Here is a 22,325-nt window from a genome sequence, read left to right on the forward strand (position 1 = left end):
TAGCTTGATTTAGACATTATTGTCCAATACGTGTTTAGGAGGGAGATCAAGCAAGTTGAAGGTAACCAATGAGAACATGAAAAAAGCACGCAACTGTCCTGATGTGAACCTACGTAGTAAAACCTTTCTCTGGTAAAACTTGCTATCATCATTCCTACTCTGTTCTTTATGAGTAAACAGTGTAAACAGTTTACAGTTTCAGAAAAAAGAATAATACGTGGTTACTAAAAGGCCACGCTATCCAAAATAGTAGTGATAGAAAAGCAGCAATTGTGCTAATACTGGCATATTTACATTCACGCATTTCATACAAAGGTTAATTAATATGGTGCTCCATAAACATTTTTCTTCTCCTTATTGCCGGTGCCTGGTTTAGTGTCCTGTCCTGTCCCAGAAGTCCCGTCTAAGCCTTTACCTGCTCCAACCAGCTCAGCTCTTGTCAAATTTGTTTCAGGCAGTAAACAATGCAGTCAGATGTTGCATTAATGCTGTATGTGTTTGTATGGTTGCAAGTCAAGGGTAGTATTCCAAGAACCTGGCGCAGTAGTGAACCAGGTTAAGATACCCTTGAGGTAGTGGTAAATCAGGTGAATCACTACCCATGTTCTAGGAATATGCACCAGGTCACCTCTTATAAACCAGAGGCATCAGAATAATAATAATAATAGATCATTTTCAGAAAAGAGAGTAGTAGCTGTAACAATATAAGGGGTACATTTATTTTTCTGTCCAAATTACATCCAGTAGGTGCAGTGCAACAAAGTTGATAATATTAATAATATTATGTAATTACCCCATCAATAACCCTATGGTTCAGTTTAATTACACAACTTAATATTTTGCGCACACTAGAGAGAAATTCCCATTATGTAATAATACTTGTAATAATAATGGCAATCTAAAAATCATGTGCAGATGGAAATACTTCAAACTCAAGAATGAAAGAAAAAAAATACAATTTACTGTAATGACAGCACATTTTGAATGTTGCCATTACAACTGGTTTATTTAAAAATCTTTCTAGCAAATTGTTGACAACCTCATGACAGCCATTCACATACATTTTTTGCAAGATTCACACAATCTGGATGATAGTTTGAATGTTCATATAGCTGCCCACAATGAACCCGCTTTTAATTTAAAAAAAAATGGAGACAATTATTTCTAAACTGTTGTAATTTGTGCCAAACATAAAATCATGTATATAACTCGAAGTCCAATCTCTTTGAATTGTAGAATTGTGAATTCTCTTGGTCAACTCTCCTGCAGTACACACCATCTTTGAAGTAGCCTTCGTCCACCCAATCCTGAGGGAGAGAGAGAGAGAGAGAGAGAAAACACAGGTAATCTAATTATCATTCTAAGTCACAAGAAAGGTCACAAGGTGTCCATAGCGAATGCAAAACAGGCCAAAGAAAACCCTCAAGTCACTCTATGGTAGGGGTGGGGAACCTATCCGGTCCCCGATATAATTTTAATGTTATGCAACTTCACATGAAATATGACGTGCTTGGAAAGGAATCTTAGAAATTACATTCAAGTTATATTTCAGGGGACCTAGAGAAGGTGGGGCCTGTTGTAGGCCTAAATTGGAGGGGGGAATCCTGGTTTGTGTCCATAGTACGGCCATTGGTGGAATTTGAAGTGCCCCCCATACTCAAAATACAAAGTGTTATTCAGGTATACACCCCTCACCTGCATCTGCTGACTACTGAAGGGTCCGTAGAGCTCGCAGTCATCTTTGTTCTCCCACTTATACTCCCACATCACCTCATCACTGCCTACAATATGAAAAACAAAGAGAAAATAATTCAAGGCACACCTAGTGAAAATAAACAGTGAAGATAGAAGTAGAAATTAGACGATCCTCAACACACAATCCCAGACACAGAACAAAAGACAAACAGAAAAAAAACAAGAAATGCTCTCAGAGAATGCAGACCCCTGCCAAGGAAGATGTTTGATAGAACATTTGACTGTGTTACACCCTTATTATTTTCAACTCTTTCTGCCTTCTTTTTGTGGATTTAGAAAGTGGAATGTCAAAATTCGCCTTATCCTGCAATGGTTCCTTTTGTCATTTTCAACAACTCCACAAAATTTCATTAAACTCTGTGAATAAGTTTTTGAGTTATCCTGCTGACAAACAAACAGACAGACAAACAAACAAACCAATGCGACCAAAAACATCACCTCCTTGGCGAAGGTAATGATCACCAATAATACCATTATATTGAAAAGGACACAATATAACGTCACTGAATCATCACTGTAAAACAGCGGAAATTGCAGAATTTACAGGGAACAGCTCAAGAAGAGTCACAAAAATGAAACAAATGGAAATGCCACATTCACTAACACACACACACAAACACGCACATGTGCAATAAAAACACATAGACAGACACACACACACACAGCAATAAGAACTGACGGACACAACATACTGATGGACAACACACACACACACAAAAATCTCTCTCTATCCACAGATGCAGTAAAGACAACTGTTTAGACAACTGTTGAGAACTTCTAGTTGGCCTGATCAAACTTGTGTCGGTAAGCTCTGTGACAGCCCGGCTGTTCTGAATAGATTTCAAGAATGCACAAACAGCTTTTCAGCCAAGCGCTGACCAGCCGTAGTTGAGACAGGCTGGCTTTACTTTTCGGGAATTTCCATGGGTCCATGGAAGTCAACATTTAAAAGATGAACGGGAACGGGAGCGGGAGCGGGCATGCCAAAAATAGATGATTTTCATCATATTTCAAACAATGAAAAGTAACAAACACCTGTCCATTGTTACACAATTTCACCCTGGAGACGACGTGTGCGCAGGCTATGAGAGAGGACAGCGTGAACTTCTGGGGGTCACTTATTTTTTCATAATTAACCCAACTGAGCTTTCACTTTACACACTCATGGCGTCCCTCAAGCCATTTTTCTCCCATCCAGTATGCCCCTCAACTCCCAACATACCTCTTCCTTCCAAGGTGCCACAAATTTTATGATTAACCAAGCACCGGGATCCCTTACAAGGCCACCTTTTGTTGCAAACCATCCCACTTCTTAAAAAAAATATATTGATTTTTTTTTTTTTTTTTTTAATAAATATATATATATATATATATATATATATATATATATATATGACATGAGTAGGGAGAGAGAGACGGGAATGGATCGGCAAATGACCCGAGCCAGAATCAAACCTGGGTCGACGGCGCAGTAACCCAGTGCCCAACCATTAGGCCACGGCAGGGCCAACCATCCCACTTCTAACTAGATATGCACTGAGAGTGCAGACGTCCGCCAAGAAAGCTGTTTGATAGATTACTTGACTATGTTACACCCCAATTTTTCCTGCCTTTGTGGAGTTAGAAACTGGAATGTCAAAATGCGCCCTATTCCTTAACGGTGAAGAATCTTCAAAAAAAAAAAATCCTGGATCCGGATTGTGAGCCAAAATGTAATCACTTCTTCCTTTTGTCATTTCCAACAACTCCACAAAATTTAATCAAAATCCGTTAATAATGTTTTGAGTTATCCTGCCGACAAACAGTCAGATAAACCACCGCGACCGAGCCAGGTTCGTTGGTGGGCCATGTTGAATTGTCACACCATCATAGTGCATCATGACAACATTTTCACAGAGTAATAGATTTGGGGTGAAAGATGAGCGTATGACTGTGAAGATTCAGTTTTAGAACACTACTTATCGATTGTATATGAAGAGTTTCGTGGCAAAATGACATACATTTTTTTTTACTTTTGCATTTTATTATTGTGTAAAATTGAAAGAAAAATGTCTGCACACTTAAATCCCCTTTGTGTTCTTTTTAATAAGAGGCCAAGCTTTGGAAAGTTAGTTAGTCGTGTTATTAAAAAGAACACAAAGGGGATTTAAGTGTGCAGACATTTTTCTTTCAATTTTACACAGTTTTTGTTTGGCACCTTTTAATCGAGAGTGCGGTGTGATCCGGCTAAACGCATTTTATTATTGAAAATGACTGTTAAGACACCCTTTCATTTGTGTGTGAAATTTTACCATTCAAATATTTTAAGAACATACTTTGTAAACCTATATAAAATGCATTTTGCAATGTAATGTAATGCAATGCCCAATACAAAAATCTCAATTTCCCAAAATGCTCCAAAATGGATGTAATTTTGCAATAAGGCTCTTCATACATGTAAGCTTAATAGACATTGAATCATATACACCATCAGTGCCTCTGCATGCTTTACAGCTCTCTTCCCACCTGTGGTTGAGTCATCCTGATTGTCGGTCGTCTCCTTCTCCTCTCCGTGCTTTTCATCAAACTTATCCCCAAACATGTCCAGTTCATCCTCCTCCTCCCCGTCCCCGTTCTTAGCCGCCTGCTGAGCCCCTTTGCCCTTGCCCTGGCTCATGCTCTTCACCTTGTAGGCCAGCTTCTCATAGCTCTGCTGGTAGATCTCGTACTCCCCGGCGCCCACCAGTCTGTCTGCCAGCGCCGTGAGCCGGTCCAGTTTTTCCGCGTTCCTGTCAGCCGGCTCCTCTTGGGGCTTGTCGTCGGCCGCTTCCCCCCTTAGCCTGCCTCCTTTCTTCTTCTTCCCCAGTCCCCCCAGCCTTCTGAGGCCCCCCGCCACCGTCTCCCCTGGCCTGAGGAGCTCCACCACTCCCTCCAGGAGCTGCAGCTTGGAGTAGGTGGCCAGCGGGTCCTCGGGCGGCTCCTGCTCCTCCTCTTCCTCCTCGCTGTCCTCTCCGTCCCCCTCCTTCTGACGCTCCTCGCGCTGCTTCTCCTCCTCCGCCTCGTCCTCGTCCCCCGCTCGCCGCCAGCGCTTGGCAGCCAGCCCTTTCTTCTTCTTCTTCACGGGCTGCTCGCGAATCCTCATCTGGATAAGATGTAGGGGGCTGTTCATTACATTATATAACACTTAGCTGATGCTTTTAGCCAAAGTAACAAAGGTATTTTCAAGTCAAGTCAAGTCAAGTTTATTGTCAATTTCTTTACATGCACTGGTCATACAAAGAATTTGAAATTGCGTTTCTTGCTCTCCCATGCAGACATAGACTAATCTAGGTAAGGACATAGACAGTATAGACATAGACAGTACTCATACATGGACATAGACAGTATGGACGTAGACATTGCTCATACAGACATTTAAAGTGCAAGACTGGACAACAGAAGACTTGTAGAGAACATACATTAAGAGGAGGTATTTTGTTGTTCTTTTTTCTAAAAGTCCTTTATAGCGTTCTGACATAGTAATAGTAGCGTTTGAAGAAATAAATAATTAAAAAAAGGTTTTTATTAAATACACCAGCAGCAGTATGTGTGTGTGTGTGTGTTTGTATGTGTTTTGTGTGCGTGTGTGCGTGTGTGTGTGTGTGTGTGTGTGTGTGTGTGTATTTTCCTGGGAATTGGCTACAGTCCCTGGAGCAATGTGGGGTTAGGTGCCTTGCTCAAGGGCACTTCAGTGTCTGGCTTGAGGGTGTAGGGAAAGGTGAGGGTGGGATTCAAACCAGCAACCCTCTGATCTTAAGATCAACCCTAACCATTAAACCATGGCTTCCCCATAGGTCAGCTTATGTCTAAAAAACCCATAAAAGTCTTTCATACCGTCATGGTAAGACTCTATAAGCTTGTTCTTACCAAGGAGTATCCACATATCGTGCAAGCTCCCTTGCTGTGATTTATTTGATGATAGCATCAAGTAACCCACAGCAGTGTGTGTGTGTGTGTGTGTGTGTGTGTGTGTGTGTGTGTGTGTGTGTGTGTGTGTGTGTGTGTGTGTGTGTGTGTGTGTGTCTGTCTGTGTTAAAAAGAGTGAGATCTTCCTTTAGCTGAATGTATGCATGTAAGAGTGAGCTATATATGGTTAAAATATGTGCAAATGAATGTGTCTAATATCTTGTGTATGTATTCTGTATTTATATATGTAAGCTACTGAACACCTTAATTTCCCTTCTGGATTGATAAATGACAAATGATACTCCACTCTAGCAAGGGAGCTTGTACTGTGTGTGCAGATATTTCTTCTTTTTCCATGTGCTCAGTTGTTTCCAGGAAACAAAACAGTTGTTTTTGAGTGCATGTGAATGTCCTACTTTTAAACCACAATGACGACCATGTCTTAATCTGTTACTTAAGATGATTGGTAATGTTATAGCAATGTTGCCATAACTGCTAGCTGCTTCGATTTAGGAGACGTCATTCCATTTTTGCAAAATACGCATGTCACTTGTGTTGAAATCTCAGATTTCACCAGTATATGACTCACCCAGTCGATATTATCCAGCCAGTTATCTCTGATGTCTGCATCCTTGTTGACGAAATAATTCCCTTCTGCGTCAAAGTGTCCCTCTTCCATCTCCTCTTTAAGGTTGAAAGGCGTGATGGGTACACCTTCATCACAGTCTATTGTTGCATTTTCTTGGCCTAACAGAAAAAGAGCAAATCAGGTAATTTTTTTGAGTAAACACTACAAGTATTTGCAATCAACTTTGCAACACTGATTCCAGTTCTATGGCGTACCTTCAATATCATCTGTGTCAAGTATGTTGTATTTGCTGCTGGAGTCTCCTTCTTCTCCTTCATCCTCCTCATCGCTGTCAAGAGAATGTTTACCCTTAAACCTGGAGCCGGGTCCACTCACCCCCTCACATATCTAGGACAGTAGGACAGCAGTCAAGTTTAATTCCTCAACATTACAATAATAATATGACGTGTTATCATATAAAACAAGACTGAAGACAACCAAACTCTCCGACCTTCTTCTTGGGGACATCGTCCAAATCCAAGTCGAGCTCCCCATCCCCATCATCGAATGTCACTTTCCTTTTAGACATGCTGTCTGTGAAACACAAACAACCACAATAGACAGATTTACTTTCATTTAATAGTCAGAGATGGGCAACCTGGAATCATAGTGTTTCCACCTGTCTCAGTTTACCCTTGCCACTGATTTTAATGGTCTGTCCAGGGGGGAAATATGAGTGAGTGAATGAGGGAAGCCTTAGAGCAAAAGTAGAACTATCGATCATAGAAATGGTCAGGTTTTTTGACAGAGGTGGCAACCCTAGTTACAGTACAGTGGCACACAGTCCAAAGGACCTGGTTTTACCTCTCCAATTCAACCAGGTAATCATTCAATCAATTCATTGCCTGCCTGGTTAAATTGGACAGGTAAACCAAGCCATTTTGAACCTATGTGACAATGGCTTGAATAACGTGTGAATCCAGGTTGCCAATCACTGTTCTTAGCACAGCTTGGAATCAACTATAACATGAAATGACAGATAGTGCAAGTGCAAGTTTCAGGCAAGACTTGCACACAGCTACATGGGCAAGAAGATACAGAGGAGAACTGTTACTGTAGGGGACTGTCTGCATGATCAATTATACTGGGATCCAGCTACGATAATATCCATATATCGTGACTGAGGAATTGGTGAACAAGATGTGCCCATGTTAGCTAACATAGCATAACATAACAAGCTAACAAGCTAGCGTCACATCATGCTTCTTTGCAGTGTGCGAGTGGAAACACATTGCTCCAAAGTACGAAGAACTCCACGCCAATAAACATTGTCTATAAATTAGATCCATGCACACCACTTTCGTTACCTTGTGTAGTGTTTCTCGTGGACGGACAAGCATTAATTTAAAATAGACGTTCTTCCCTCCAACGCCATGGATCTGAATAACTTGGCGGAAATGACGTAACTCGGCAGGACTTTGCCTTCACTTCGTTAAAACTGCCCAACTGCTGGCAAAATTGCCCTCACATGTTTTCCTTCATTATTCAGAGAAAGCTCGCCATCTTCTGGCCAAAGTACAGGTAGACACTCATCAAGCAGCACTGCAATAAACACGGGCAGTGATCATGGGTGCAATTTAGGTGTGAAAAGTGGATATGTGTCCATAATATCACTCTTGAGATGAACCTACTTGTCCCCAAATAGGCCTACAATGCAAAAGCAGAATATCTGGGAAATTGCCATTGTAATGTCCTCGCCACTTTCCAAGTCAAACCAACACCTTTGGCAGTGATAACTGATCCAAAATGCCGTCAGGCCTAAGCCCAAATGTAGGCTATCAGCACTACTATGTGCCCCCGTGTTTTCAATCTTAAGTCCCTTTTCCGTTTGAAAAACATGACATTACATTCAGAACATGAGACGCTCAGTATTGAGGATCAGATAAAGATAGGCCCCTAGGTAGGCCCACTGAATACTAATCGGACTCTGCCTCGGGCCATATTGGGTCCACTGTCTTCACACTTTTATAATAGGCCTACCAATGTTTTCTTGATATTAGGCTTCTTCAGACTTCAATAAATAAATCAGCAGTGTAGCAAACCTGGAAAGCAAGGGCTGGATTGGGCCTAATGGCCACTGCAATGTTCAGGATGCCACCGCCAGATGTCTAGCAGGGACAGCACATTCAAAGTGCCACTGTTGTTTTGGCTGATCATGACGTCATTTAAGATCAAAACAGTTCACCTTTAAAGGGGTATGCCACTATTTTGGGGCTTACTTCAGTAAACATCATTGGCTGGGGTTGAATAGGTGGTAAAATGTCTCATTTTTCATGTTAAGCGTTGTCTTGCCCCATATAGTTAGGTCCCCCAGTCTACTATTGACCTTTTCCCCCACTACGCCCAGGCCAACTAGTCCAAGACAGAGTGTCTGCTTCTTGTGCCTTGTAAAGGGATGGACCCTGGCTGCTATGTCCATATTGGGCAATGTTGCTTGGTGAAAGTAAAGTGAAAGCCCAACTGGGAAACTCCAACTCCCATTGTCATTGTGACACAGCACTCTACAGCACAAAAATGTTCACTGCAAACTGCACACAACGGAATTGCATGTATGCCTCACCCGTGCAAGGGGGCAGCCCCCAATTATGCCACCCAGGGAGCAGTGTGGCGGGACCGTACCATGCTCAGGGTACCTCAGTCATGTAGGAGGATGGGGGAATTGCACAGGTAAATTACTCCCCCCATCAACCGGGCGGTTTGGGAGTCGAACCGGCAACCTTTGAGATACAAGTGTGGCGCCCTAACCACTTACACATGACTGGCCAATATGAGATATCCATAATTATTTAAGATGAGGATAGTCATTATTTAGCTTCATAATATTTACATAGGCCTACAATGTAGCATATAGGCTGCTTTAATTTATGCCTAAGGCATTGGCCTATAAAATTAAGGCATGGGCCTATTTGTTTTATTTTACAGAATGCCCTGTTTAGCGCTTATTTAAATAGAAATGGCCTTGTCTGAATATCTAGCTCTACTTATACCTTTAGCTTTTTTTTGCTTACGTCTCAGGCGATTTTATTTCGACCTTCAGTCTATACCAGAGGGCAACATGAGAAGGAAAATGAGACAGGCTGTCATTGTTGTTTAACAATGCTGCCAATATTATCTAGGTGTTATCTTGTCCATCTACACAGATATCCAAATGGCGCGCGCTTGTGCGCTTTTGGAAAAGACGCATGAATGGCGATAGGCCTACGCGCTGCTTCAAGATTGTTAAGTAAATGAACTCCACACCTTACCACAAAAAATATATTTCGCGAAGGAATGCTGTCTAATCCAGGCTAAACACATAGACTGCTTTTGTTACCAGGAAGTAGGTCGGGCTATTTATATTTCAACACTCGTCCTACAGGACTTACAAGAGGGCGGGTGGTTGTAACTTGAAACTTTGTCAAAATATCATCTTGGTGCTCACACGACTCAGGTGAGCAGCCAGCGACACTGCTGTTGTCAGGTTGGCCTGATGTTTGTCTGATATACAAACAATGGGTAATTAATAACCAGACGCAATGGAAGGCGAGGATGGATAGCACGAGTGCATCGCCAATCCGAGAAGGCTTTGCCAAGGTAGGTGTCTGACATCCGTCTTGTAAGGTAGTTGAGATAGAATTCTCAGGTAGCCTAGGCTAGTGTCAGTCGGTGAAGTAGCCTACTTTGAATTGTCTTATTTTTTGTAACAGCAATCTGGGATTTGCATCATTCCAGGAACTGTCATAATTCTGAAACTTCGACACGCTGAAAATGATTGCGCCAGTTTTACACCACCGCCTATCCGTTTCCTATTAGCCTGACGAGGACATGTAAACCGTGTTGGCGAATGTGTTCACTGTCAACATCTAGGCTACATTTCCACTTGAACAGGGGGCGTTGTGATGAAGATCCATGAGAAACTTTTAACTCACTACCTGTACTGCCCTTCACCTGTCGACAAAGAAGGATATCTCTATAAAAAGGTAGGACAATACTCTCACACAACACCAGTGAGTCTCTTAGTCTCAATTGCTGTTGATGTTGAGTCATATGATCCATGAATATGAGTAAAACAATGAGAGAGAAAGAAAATATTTAAAGCCTAACTGGAATGAAGAAATATTGAATATGAATGGATTAATGGACCAAAGGACTAAACATGAGTGGAACCCTTCTACAGTGTGTGTCAATGAAAAGAAATGTAACACAAATAAGTCTGGTGTAACATTTTCTCATAAATGACAGCTGACAGGTGTCAATTCATATCAACCTGGCATTACCAAATTGGTTCTAAAGAACACACAGTTACACAACATAAACAGTGTTTTCACGGCCCAGGAGGACACGACCATGTTCCAAGACTTAGTAAACGGAACCACAGTTTGCAGCTAGCAATCTAACATCAAAAACAATCTTGTGAGTATGACATGTTTTGTGACCTTGTTGTTGCGTGGTGGTGGTGGTGTGTCCAGTCTAGCTTTTGTGGTTTAGAGTTAACACAGTGTCTTTATCAGGCATATGACCTCATGCTTCTTAGAAATAAAAGGCGGCCTTATCTCTCAATTTGTCTTTTTGCCTCTTTTCCTGGCCTATTTATTTGATACTGACACATTTTCCTTGCTAGGTTTGGGCCACCCCTCTAATCTCCTAGGACCGTTTGATATGACTCTAACCAGCCTGTGTAATTAAATTGGCCTTTGGCTATACAGTATATTTAATCTGAGGCTTCTGCTGCTGCACTGGCTGCTGTAGTGGAAAGTGGGTTCTGATTTTGCATGCTTGGTCTTTGGCTTCCTTTTATATTGGTATGACATTATGCAAACTGCATTATGCAAAAATCACAGCAATGAATAATGAATGCACTTTGATGACTCACCTTGCTACTCACATTAGATTCATAATGAAGCAAGTACTGTATACTTACATTTGACTCTGGAGATGTTACTAATCAAAGGCTCTGTGTTCCTAATCTCCTAATCAATCTTCCTAATCATTTCAAACCATGCATACTTTTAAATGCTGTTATACACATTCTTGTACTGCTGCCTGAATTGTCTTATGAACTTCTGCCATACGTTACACACCCTTGTATATTGTACCATATTACATCCAGGTCATCAACTTTTTCATCAGAGCAGTGAAGTATAAATGGACCTCCATTCAGCGTTGTCACACTGGGGCCTTTTGTTTGTCGTCTCTTCCTCCGCAGAGGGAGCGCACCAGCTCCTACCACCGCCGTTGGTTCGTGCTAAAGGGCAACCTGCTGTTCTATCAGGAGCGGCCCGCTGATCGCCACTTGCTGGGCGTCATCGTGCTGGAGGGCTGTGCGGTGCAGCTGAACCCCTTGGAGGGCCGCTGTTGCTTCTCGCTGGTGTTCACTGGCGGCCCCGGGCTTAGGACTTATCGGCTCGCGGCCGACGACTGCCCCAGTCAGGAGAGCTGGGTGCAGGCCCTGCACGTTGCCGGCCACGCCTGCCTCTCACTGCTGGTCAAGGAGCTGGGCAGCCTGTACGAAGGTAAACAGAAGCCAGAAGCAGAAGCAGGGTGACCCTGGCCTTACACTGCATATATGCTGTTTTTAGAGTGAGGAGTCCGCACACTTAAAATCCTTTTTTTCTTTGTCATTTTATTCCATGGCAGGATAGGATGACGTTTCGACTGTTGTCTTCATTGGAAAGCAGAATCTGATGAAGACAACAGTCGTAACGTCAGACAATTTGTAATGATGTAAGGCAGGGGTGGGGAACCTGTGTCTTGAGGGTTGGTTACGGCCTTGAGGCCATCTTATGTGGCCCTCTGTAGAAGTGTAATGTTATGCAGTTTCACATGTAATATGACATGTTTTGTAAAGGAATCTTAGAAATTGCATTTGCAATACAAGGTGGGTTCTGTTGTAAAGGTGGCCTTCTTCAATATAGGCCTAAAGTGCAGGGGGAAATCCTGTATTTGTGTTCATAGTACGGCCCTATGAAGTGGCCCCTTGAATGAAAATGGTTCCTTCCCCATTCTTGATGCAAGTGATGACAGTGGCCCTACAGAATTCCATAAAAAAGGACATTGGACGTCAATAGCAATGGCTTGTATTTAGCCCCTTACCAGGCACCACCCTGCCACTGGGACGTTGTAATAGTCACTGAAAAAACTTGACTACCTTAGTAGTACACCACTATGGCAGTACACAGGGACTTTAGTAATACATTACGACTTGGTCATTGGCATTCTGGTAACAGCTAATTTATAACATGGGTAGTGTCTTGAGGGATTAAAGATATTGGCAACTATGTTGAACCTATGTTGTCCTTGTTTTTCTTTTTTGGTGTCCTTCTCATCAGAAGTGAAGAGAGCCTCTGGCGAATCTGGTCAGTCCTCCTCCGTGGCAATCAGGCCTCTGAGCCAATCGATGGCCACGTTCAACTCCTATTACGTGCAGGATAAAGGGGCAGCCGTGAGGGACCCGTGGGCCCAAAGCAGTGGCAGCCGCACGTTCCCGGGCCCGCCAGTCAACATGAGGACCCCCAACAAGAGAGAGCCCAAGCTGTGGCCCAAAAGAAACGCGCACGTCACCCCTCTGAACGGGCCCGTCCCCAACTACGGCGAGTGGCCTTTGGTGGGATCGGACACGTTGGAGGACTTCGGCAAACTGCACGAGTACTTTGGCAGCGAGATCAGGCAGCTGAGGGCGGACTGGCTAAAGAGGAAACATGAGGAGATGGGTCACATCGAGGAGGATCTGATCGATCTGGGATAAGTACATACTGTATGGAGGACGAGGATCACAGCACACAGTATTAGCAGCCGACCAGCTGCTCCCTTCTCCTTGTTGTCACGTAGCCTGCTCAATTTTGTGTTTTATATCTTTCGATCTTTAATCATGGAAGCACTACGGTTGTGTTTTAAGATGAAGAGATTTTGAGTTGCTGTTGTAATTATGTTTTACATGTTCTAATGCTCAGGTGTCTACACTATGAAATCAGAGCATCTTGTGTGAGGAAAAAGACAAGGATTAAGATATGCATGCATTATCACTGGGGTCAGTTATGGATCAGTTGTGGAGTGGTTGTGCAGTAGTTATGGGGTCATTTTAAAAGAGTGTGAGTGAGTGTGTACATGGCTCTGAGAAGGAAAGAAGAGGAGAAGAGAGCAGTAGATTCTTGCTGCCCAAGAGTCAGAGATGTCTTCAATAATTCAGAGTCCCTGTCCAAACAGGCCTGCCCTTAACGGAACTATTCTCTTATTAACTTTCCCCTTGCTAGAGACTTTTTCCATCTTTTCTTTCCCTGGTAGCCATAAAGAATTATCTTCTGCTGTCCACTGCTAATGACCACAGAATGTATGCACACTTGCAATGAATATGCTGTATAGTAGTGGTGTGGATCGGCACTGCCCTCACGATCCGATTCGATCACGATTCGGGAGGTAGTAGATCCGATTCGATTCGATTCTATTAGATCCAATCCGATTCGATTCAATTCTACAATGCATTGCAATGCATTACATTTCTACTGAACGCAAAGCAAATGTTCAGCCATGATGAGGAAATACAAGTAGTCAGATACTGAGCAACAATTTATTGGGTGTTTTCTGTATCAGTCTGTATCAGTCTTGCAATGTTTTGAAGTGTTTTTATTTAATTTAACATTCATTTGCTCCCGAAATATCCATGGAAGTAATTGAAACTTAAAAAAATTGCCGGATTGATTCTGGAACTTGCCGGATCTGGATCTGGATCGTCCATGCCCCGGATCGATTCGGATCGCCGAATCGATCATTGTTGACACCACTACTGTATAGGCCTATTCAAAGCATAACTAATGAAGCCATTCAAAACCTCAGAGGAAAAAACGGCATTCTCATGTCTGTCTTTGTGAATATTTTTTAACTGTAGGCTCTGTAGTTTATAGATTTATCACAGTTTGAACAAGTTATAATATGAAGTTGTCTTTCAAGGTGTGAGCAGTAGCCTATCTATGTCTTGACATATGCAACACAAATCTGAATACACTTGGTAATATAACAGAAATATGGAATCTGAGCAATACAACTATGAATAGCAATGTCCATTGAAGAGGAATATGTATTTATTATGTATTTCTTATTTTATGATCTTGACTTGATATATTCAATGAAATGATATTTAAAAAGAAGGCCTCTACATATGTTAGTTTAATGGTCTTTTCCTTTTAGGATATTCTCGTTTCTGGCAGTGTGTCTGGTTTTACTGATTGCCAAAATGGTGGTGGTGCAAAGAAAACATAATACAGTATGTTTATTTTATGTGAATGTTTTGTTGGGTATATTTTCATAGTAAAAGATATGTAAAAGCAAAATTATATCTCACTGGTTATATACTGATGAAACATTGAAAAGATCAACATAGCTTATATCAGGGATGATGGTACTGTTTCATGTAGCAGGCCTACTGTATGTTTTTTAATACCATAGGCTACTATATTGACAGAAAACGAATAGAGCTTGCTAAAATTCTGCTAGGTGTCATGTTCATGTTTTGGTATACAGTGTTTCTTCACTCTATAATGAAATGTCATGGGAAATGGGACAGTACTTCTGACAGCAGGGGGCACTGTGCTCCTAGGACAAGATGCTTTTCCAGTCACATTTTTCTCATTTTGGCATGAAAAAATCAGGCCGAGCAAGATGCCTTCATACTGCTACAGGGGGGGTATGTTGCTGTATGTTGTATGTTTATCCCACTGAAATACTTTAGTTGATTTTCAAATCACGTTTTTTTTATAGTCAACCCCCTTGTGAAGAGCTTCTGTCATAAGATTGTTGTCACCAAATGTATAATGACCAAGTCTAAGGCTCTCGGTTATTTCTAAGTCATGTTATGATGTAGTTGAGTCAAAGATTCTCTACTCTGCATTTAAACCGTCTCTGGTTGAGTCTTTTCAGACCAGAGTAAACTGGCCCGTATGGCAGGCCCATCTGCACAGAGACGCTACTTATGTTAGTGATTTGGAGTTTCATTAGGATTTAATTATCAGTGATATGTGATATGGATGTACTACAGTAGTCCCTAGAAGAATACACGCCAAAGAGGCAGCAAATACCTTAGAACTCACACAGCATCACTGATAATAAATGTGGGCCTACAGTTCAAAAGAACTAGAAGATGTTTTTCACCCACATGTTACAGATGTGAAAAAGGATAAGTGGCGCTCACCACACATGTCCTTGAACGCTGGCCATGACCTTCGTGAAAAAAAATCTCAAGGACATCTCCTACATTTCTGCTATAAGCAGCACAAGAGAACTATCGGCAACAGAAGTGTAGCACATTGTGCCAGATCTGTCATGGAGCTTCCCTTTCAGACTAAGATGTATGGGCCATCAGAAAGATAGTGTAGCTTCATACTGTCAACAGAGACAACAACCCAGAAAGTCCAGGCAATCAGCCAGACTGTTTGTCAAGCTGTAGCCTTTGCATGTAGCTGTGCTGAGATGAGTCTTGACTCTATAGCTCGCTGCCAGACTCGAAAGCCGAGAGTCATCTTAACTTCATGCGTATGCCAATGATTTTTTTCCTAGGATAAATGTGTCTCAAATAGCACAACATTACGACTCTCATTAGACACGTCGCACACGGCGAATGTTACACACGTGTTATTTTAACACCTCTTTAATATGACGGATGGCAAACAAAACAAAAGATGTCAAAGTAAGTAAGTGATTAGTCCACGTGGGTCAGGGTGGAGAGTGTAGACGGGAGTCTGGCCTGCTCCTGGCCACCGTGTGCTGTGTGTGGATCAGGCATGGCCCTTGTAATTAAATTGCTATTACCAGAATGGTAATGACTAAGTCATAATTTACTACTGAAGACTGTGTAATGTAGAGTAGTAATACGCTAGTAAAGCCTTTCAATGACTATCATTCTACTGGTGCACATTATACAGCATGGACCAATGAAAGGAATATCAATCAGAGACTGGGATTCCTGTGGGATACCCTCATGGGAGGTCTGTGTGAATGATGGGTGTCATTTCCACAGTTACATGGAATTACACAGCATTACATAACATTCAAATAATAGTTGGTTAGGAAACGTGTCCTTTTGCATCTTATTGTTGGTCCAGTTCGTTCAATTCAATTCAAAGTAAAACATTTTACATCATTGTTTTTTTGGGGTTTTTTTTTAAAGGAAATGTTTAGTGTGATGGCATGTCAATGTGCTTCTACTCATTCTTTGTGTCCACCTCTCTGGCGCTACTCTCTCTGTCTCTGTCTGTCTGTCTGTCTCTCTCTCTATCTCTATCTCTCTCTCTTTCTCTCGCTCTCTCTCTGACTCACCTTTCCCTTCTTTATCTATTCCTCTCTTCCATTCTCTCCCCCCCTATCTTTCTCTCTCACACACGAACACATGCACCAATAAGTAGGCGACTTATGTATAAGTGTTGTGGGTTTGGCTGTCTCTGTCGCACTCTGACTTTGGGAGGTCCTTCATAGTGACAGAGGGGGGCTGGTGTGACACAGAGGAATGTGTGTATGTGTCTCTCAGGGACAGGTGGGACGGATGAAAACGCAGAGTCACACGAAGATCGGTCACACGCATGCTGTTGGCCACACAATGGCACAAAGGCAGAGAAGGGGAAATGGTGGATTACACTCAGAGGTGGCACATTTACAAGATCAAGGAGCAGGAAACACCGAGAACTTAGGGCAGGAGAACACAAAGAGGCAGAGGAGGTGGAGAGGGAGGAGGAGTAGGACATGGTGGGCTGGGGGTGAAGGGGGATGGTGGGTGGTGGTTTTCAGCAGGGCTGGACTGGCATACTGGGCATTTTCCCGGTGGGCAAACAGTCCTTAGGGAACGCTGCTGTTGTTTGTTTGTTTGTTTGTTTGTTTTACTTCGGCCCTCAATTTAGATGGTGTGGCCCATAGGCCCATCTTTAATGTAAACAGTGGACTGAGCTAATCATGATCATAGAAAAAACGGGGGTTGTGTGAGGGCCTGGTCTATGCCAAACATGGCCGGGCTGTTTTTCAATCCCAGTCCAGCTGATCTTCAGAGAAACAGAGAAGCCATTGACTGATGAGGACGTCGTGTGGTGGCCAGAAGAATAGCAGGTGCTGAAGGAGAAGACAAAGTTTGCTTTGCTATTTCAGGGCTGAGTGCTCTCCCCTTCCCTTTGGGAAACATGCAGCCTCCAAAGCCTCTACGCCCAAGCATAGTCACATAATGATATAATATCAAAAACAAAAACAATTATAATAACAACTACAAATGCACCCAGAGAGCACAGACCTCCACCAAGGAAGACATTTGTCTATGTTGAACCCTATTTTCATTTTAAGTCTGTCTGCCTTCTTTTTGTGGAGTTAGAAACTGGAATATTTCGCTCTGTCCCCACAATTCAATTTGCGGTTACTGGGGAGTCTAGATTCCTAGGCTAGCAATGGTGAAGAATCTTTAAAAAGGTCCTGGTTCTGGTTTGTGATCCGGATCACCTCCAGAATTTAATCACTTGTTCCTTGGTCATTTCCAACAACTCCACTAAGTTTCATCCAAATCCATTCATAACTTTTTGAGTTATCCTGCTGACAGACAAACAGATTAACAAACAAACAAACAGACAGACAGACAGACAAATCAACGTGATCCGATATCATAAGCTCCTTGGTGGAGGTAATAACTATATTTTGTATACTGTATAATTCATACTGTACAAGACATTCAGCTCAATATGCTTCAACAGTTAGATTAACAACAACAGCTTAACCACACTGTTCGCCCACCGCCTATCAGAGCCTTTATGGATGACCTAATAGACACAGCCACATTAGTGCCAGGGTGGCTTAAAGCTCTGGAAAGGCTAACATCTTTGGCCAGAATGACATTCAAGCCAGCTAAGTGCAGGTCACTTGTGCTGAGGAAGGGGAAAGTGGAGGACAAGTTCTGCTTCCACATGAACGGACTTCAAATCCCATCACTGCCAGAGAAGCCAGTGAAAAGCTACTCTGAGAGACACAGCAGTGATCCAAGCTATGCATACGGAGTTGAGAACCTGGCTTGCTACGGTGGGGTCATCAGGCCTCAGAGGAAGTTTAAAACCTGGATACACGTACATCAGCATCATAGGTGTACAGCTAGGGATGAGGTTTTGCTAATGTCCTACTGGACAAAAACATGCCCTTTTGAAAGTTTTTTGTCACAATGTTCATGTTGACATGATAATTTGTAAATGCTCCAAGATCAAAAGCATGAGATAATAATGCAGCAATGTACAGTAATATACATGCAACATCTATAGCCTGATAAGGCAGCTGGAAGTTTCAGCACCTGCCACCCCAAAATGTCTGTGCAGGCCACTGATCAGCACGGCACCTTGCCAAGGCTGTTGTGGCCACTGTTGATGTACCAGGTCTTACAGTTTTTCTCAATTGGTTTTGTCCATTTCTCACAACAGAATAATGATTCTCAAAAGTCTTTGTTCAATTGTGACTTCGTGGTGTTACCTGTGCACATGGTCAAATCAGTTTCTCATTGTTTTCGGCATATAGCAAATGCTCTCGTCCACCATGCCATGGCTGTGTACAATTCTCAGTGATTTCGTACATTATCAATTGCTTTTGTCATATCACTCAAAAAGCTTTGTCACTGAATGCATGAAACTATCTCAATATTATCTGATCAATATAATATAAAGCCGAATTTACAACATTTCCCATCCAATCTAAACAACATTTCGCTTCAGAAAAGATCCTCAAGTGTGTACTATTTAATTGACAACATGAGAAATTGATTTGACTAGCTTGTCCATACACTATGACACAATGACTAACCATTCTGCTGGCGCTGATACGTTCATTGACCGAAAAACTTGTTTTTTAAAGACAAACTTTTGAGCAAGAGCCTCGGTTTTGCAGGTTATCCACGGTGTTTTGCCATTTGTTAAAGCTGTTTTGAGAATGAATATCATGTTTTGCAAATTGCGAGAGAGATTCAAGAAATGTACAAAACCAATTGAGAAATACTGTAATAACAATGGTGGATAATACCTTAGACTGAGAGAAACATTAGCCAGTTCCTGTGCAGGTGGCTGGGCCTGTGGAAGATCCTGAGCTGCATTGCCCTTTATGGGCACAGCACCAAGCAAACACCAACAAGCTCCCATTCTCAAGCCTGACAGAGGAATTCAAAGTAAGAGGAGCCAGGGAGGTGTTACTGTCCTATAGAGACTCATCTGACACCAGCATCTCCTCTGCAGGCATAGAGGTCAGCCAGGACTGGAGGACAGAGGCAAGCACAGGAGGCAGTCCAGCTGGCAGAAGCGAGTTGCCGCAATGGTGGCCAGGCTGCGCCCTCCTAGTGACGCAACACCTTTGGTGGCGAATCGAATCTCGATTGCAAGTCTATGATAATCAGGCAAGCGGAATGGTGGCCTTTGGGGGGTTGTTCCTTTATTTTGTGACAGGACAGTCGAGAGAGACAGGAAGCGAGTGTGAGAGAGAGATGGGTGAAGTTCGGCCCAGGCCCAGGCCGGAATCGAACCCGGGGCCCTGGTGTTGTGCTGCGGTGCCCTATGGTTTTAACCACGGCAGGGCCTGGCATGGTGTTCTTTTTTTTCTTTCTTTTTTAGTCTTGATTAGTGACAGGACAGCTTGAGAGAGAGAAATGGGGAAGCGTTGACAAAGGACCCGGCGGTCCCGGGTCGGCCGCATAGTAGACGAGTGCCCTACCGTTAAGCCACGGCAGGGCCCGACATGATGTTCTACGTAATAGGCTCTGTGGTGGTTGGTTGAGTAGGACTTGGCTGCCATAAAACAGCATGCTATGACAGAGCCTGTTAACCCGTGGGCCCATAGGGACAAACACGGCGATAGAAAGATATGCGTCATGGTGGGACTGGTGGGACATGGAACGCTCTACTCTTAAAGCAGTAAAATCGAAAATTGTAATATAGTAAAATGGAACTTCCCAAAAATTATTGTCATGGGTGGGGTGCAAGTTAGATGTCTAAAATGTATTCATGGATACAGTAGTATAGCAGCGATAGATAGATAGATAGATAGATAGATAGATAGATAGATAGATAGATAGATAGATAGATAGATAGATAGATAGATAGATAGATAGATAGATAGATAGATACTAGATAGATAGATAGATAGATAGATAGATAGATACTATGATAGATAGATACTATTTTCACTGGGAACATTTTGTGCAGTGTTTCTTTAGTACATTTTGAAATGGTTCTGCTGTTTTTGTTGGTAAATAACTGCGTTGTTGTGACTGTGGTGTGTTGTCACTATGGGATGCCATGCTGAAGTGCCATCACGCTAATGCCATCAGGAAGCTGTTACAGGACTGCGCTGGCATCAGTGATGTGCACGGACATTTTGGGGGGCAGGTGCTGGGGTCGGGAGGTGGGGGGGCATGTGGAACTTCCAGCTGCCTCACTAGTAGAGGCTGTATATTGTATCGGGCATTATTATATCCCCGAAACGCGGAGCGTCGGGGATGTAATGGTTTTGCGTGCGCCGCCGCCGCGTCCGCCGCCGCCGCGTCCGCCGCGTCCGCCGCGTCCGCCGCCGCGTAAGGTCTTTCGTGTTAACGCGATAACTTTTGAACGGATGTTTGGATTTGTCCCAGATTTTTTGGGTGTATGCTCTAGGGCAGGTTCATGAACTGATTCGAGTTTGGAGGTCAACACTTTCAAGATGGCTGAATTCAAGATGGCCGAATTTTTGTTTGGTCCATAACTTCTGACCGGGTGGATGGATTTGTCCCAGATTTGGTGTGTGAATGCTCTAGGGTAGGTTCATGAACTGCTTCGAGTTGGGAGGTCAACACTTTCAAGATGGCTGAATTCAAGATGGCCGAATTTTCGTTTGGTCCATAACTTCTGACCGGGTGGATGGATTTGTCCCAGATTTGGTGTGTGAATGCTCTAGCGTAGGTTCATGAACTGATTCGAGTTTGGAGGTCAACACTTTCAAGATGACTGAATTCAAGATGGCCGAATTATTCTTTGGCCCATAACTACTGACCGGGTGGATGGATTTGTCCCAGATTTTGTGTGTGAATGCTCTAGGGTAGGTTCATGAACTGATTCGAGTTTGGAAGACAACACTTTCAAAATGGCGGAATTTTCATTTGGCCCATAACTTCTGACTGGGTGGATTGATTTGCCCGGTAACACCTTATTTTAATGGTTCACCATTTCAGTGAATCTACCATATTAGGTACAGTGTAATAACCAATGTAACAATATTTAATACCATGTAATACTAGTGTAATACCAGTGTAACAATATGCATTATCAGGTACAGTGTAATAACGAGTGTAACAGTATGCAATACCATGTAATATAGTGTATTACCAGTGTAACAATATGCAATACCATGTAATACCACTTACGCACAAACACATGATGTAAGTAAAACAATTACATTGTATTAAATATTGTTACACTGGTTATTACACTGTACCTAATGTGGTATATCTACTGAACCATTAAAACAGTATTACCATTTGCCCCATTTTTTGCTTCATTTTCACAATAGTCGTTTGGTTTTAAGCCTATGCACGTCATGTCACGTCTGTATGTATCATATACGTTTCCGAAATGGTGGACGGGAGTGGTAGGAATGATGGGGGACTGGAAGCGTCGCGTTTCGGGGATATACCTTAAGCAGTCGAAGGCGACTGCACAGGCAGTCTAGTTGTCTATGCTTTTGATCATCAAGCATTTGTAGATTGTCAGCAACATGGGCACATGCTTTTGATCATCACATGTTTGTAGATTATGTCAACATGGACCACAGTCCATTGTGGCAAAAATGTGATTGAAAAAAAAAAATGTAAAGGCACTTTTTGTCCAGTTAGTAGGGCAGGTGCTTTAGCACCACCTCGTCCCTATAAGTGCACAACTTTTGCTGGCACCATGTGACGCCACCATTACAAATATGTGCCGAAGAAAGATATGTGATTTATATGTGAAATATACTGTAGTCAAAATCAATTTTATAGTTAATAATATTATATAATTAAAAACAATAAACCACAATGCAGCTGCTG

General features: G+C 42.6%; 2 protein-coding genes across 3 annotated transcripts; one reads left to right on the forward strand and one right to left on the reverse strand.

Moving 5' to 3' along the window:
- Positions 1-697: 697 nt before the first annotated feature.
- Positions 698-7,715, reverse strand: cd2bp2 (CD2 (cytoplasmic tail) binding protein 2). The gene is made up of 7 exons (XM_063192287.1): positions 7,615-7,715; positions 6,759-6,841; positions 6,523-6,655; positions 6,269-6,426; positions 4,261-4,876; positions 1,696-1,781; positions 698-1,307 (listed from the first exon to the last, which is right to left on the reverse strand). Exons 2-7 carry the CDS (start codon positions 6,834-6,836, stop codon positions 1,197-1,199), a joined length of 1,182 nt encoding a protein of 393 aa, XP_063048357.1. The 5' UTR covers positions 6,837-6,841; positions 7,615-7,715; the 3' UTR covers positions 698-1,196.
- Positions 7,716-9,683: 1,968 nt separating this feature from the next.
- Positions 9,684-13,639, forward strand: pheta2 (PH domain containing endocytic trafficking adaptor 2). 2 transcript variants are annotated; one of them, XM_063192322.1, is made up of 4 exons: positions 9,684-9,880; positions 10,175-10,266; positions 11,493-11,799; positions 12,616-13,639. In XM_063192322.1, the coding sequence occupies exons 2-4, from the start codon at positions 10,186-10,188 to the stop codon at positions 13,029-13,031; spliced, it is 804 nt and encodes a 267-aa protein (XP_063048392.1). In that variant the 5' UTR covers positions 9,684-9,880; positions 10,175-10,185; the 3' UTR covers positions 13,032-13,639. The 2 variants fall into 2 exon arrangements, with proteins under 2 accessions (XP_063048392.1, XP_063048393.1); XM_063192323.1 differs by lacking the exon at positions 9,684-9,880 and having other exon boundaries at positions 9,895-10,266.
- The last annotated feature ends 8,686 nt before the right edge of the window (positions 13,640-22,325 follow it).

The sequence above is a fragment of the Engraulis encrasicolus genome, chromosome 2 (genome assembly GCF_034702125.1).
Source record: "Engraulis encrasicolus isolate BLACKSEA-1 chromosome 2, IST_EnEncr_1.0, whole genome shotgun sequence".
Lineage (NCBI taxonomy): Eukaryota > Metazoa > Chordata > Actinopteri > Clupeiformes > Engraulidae > Engraulis > Engraulis encrasicolus.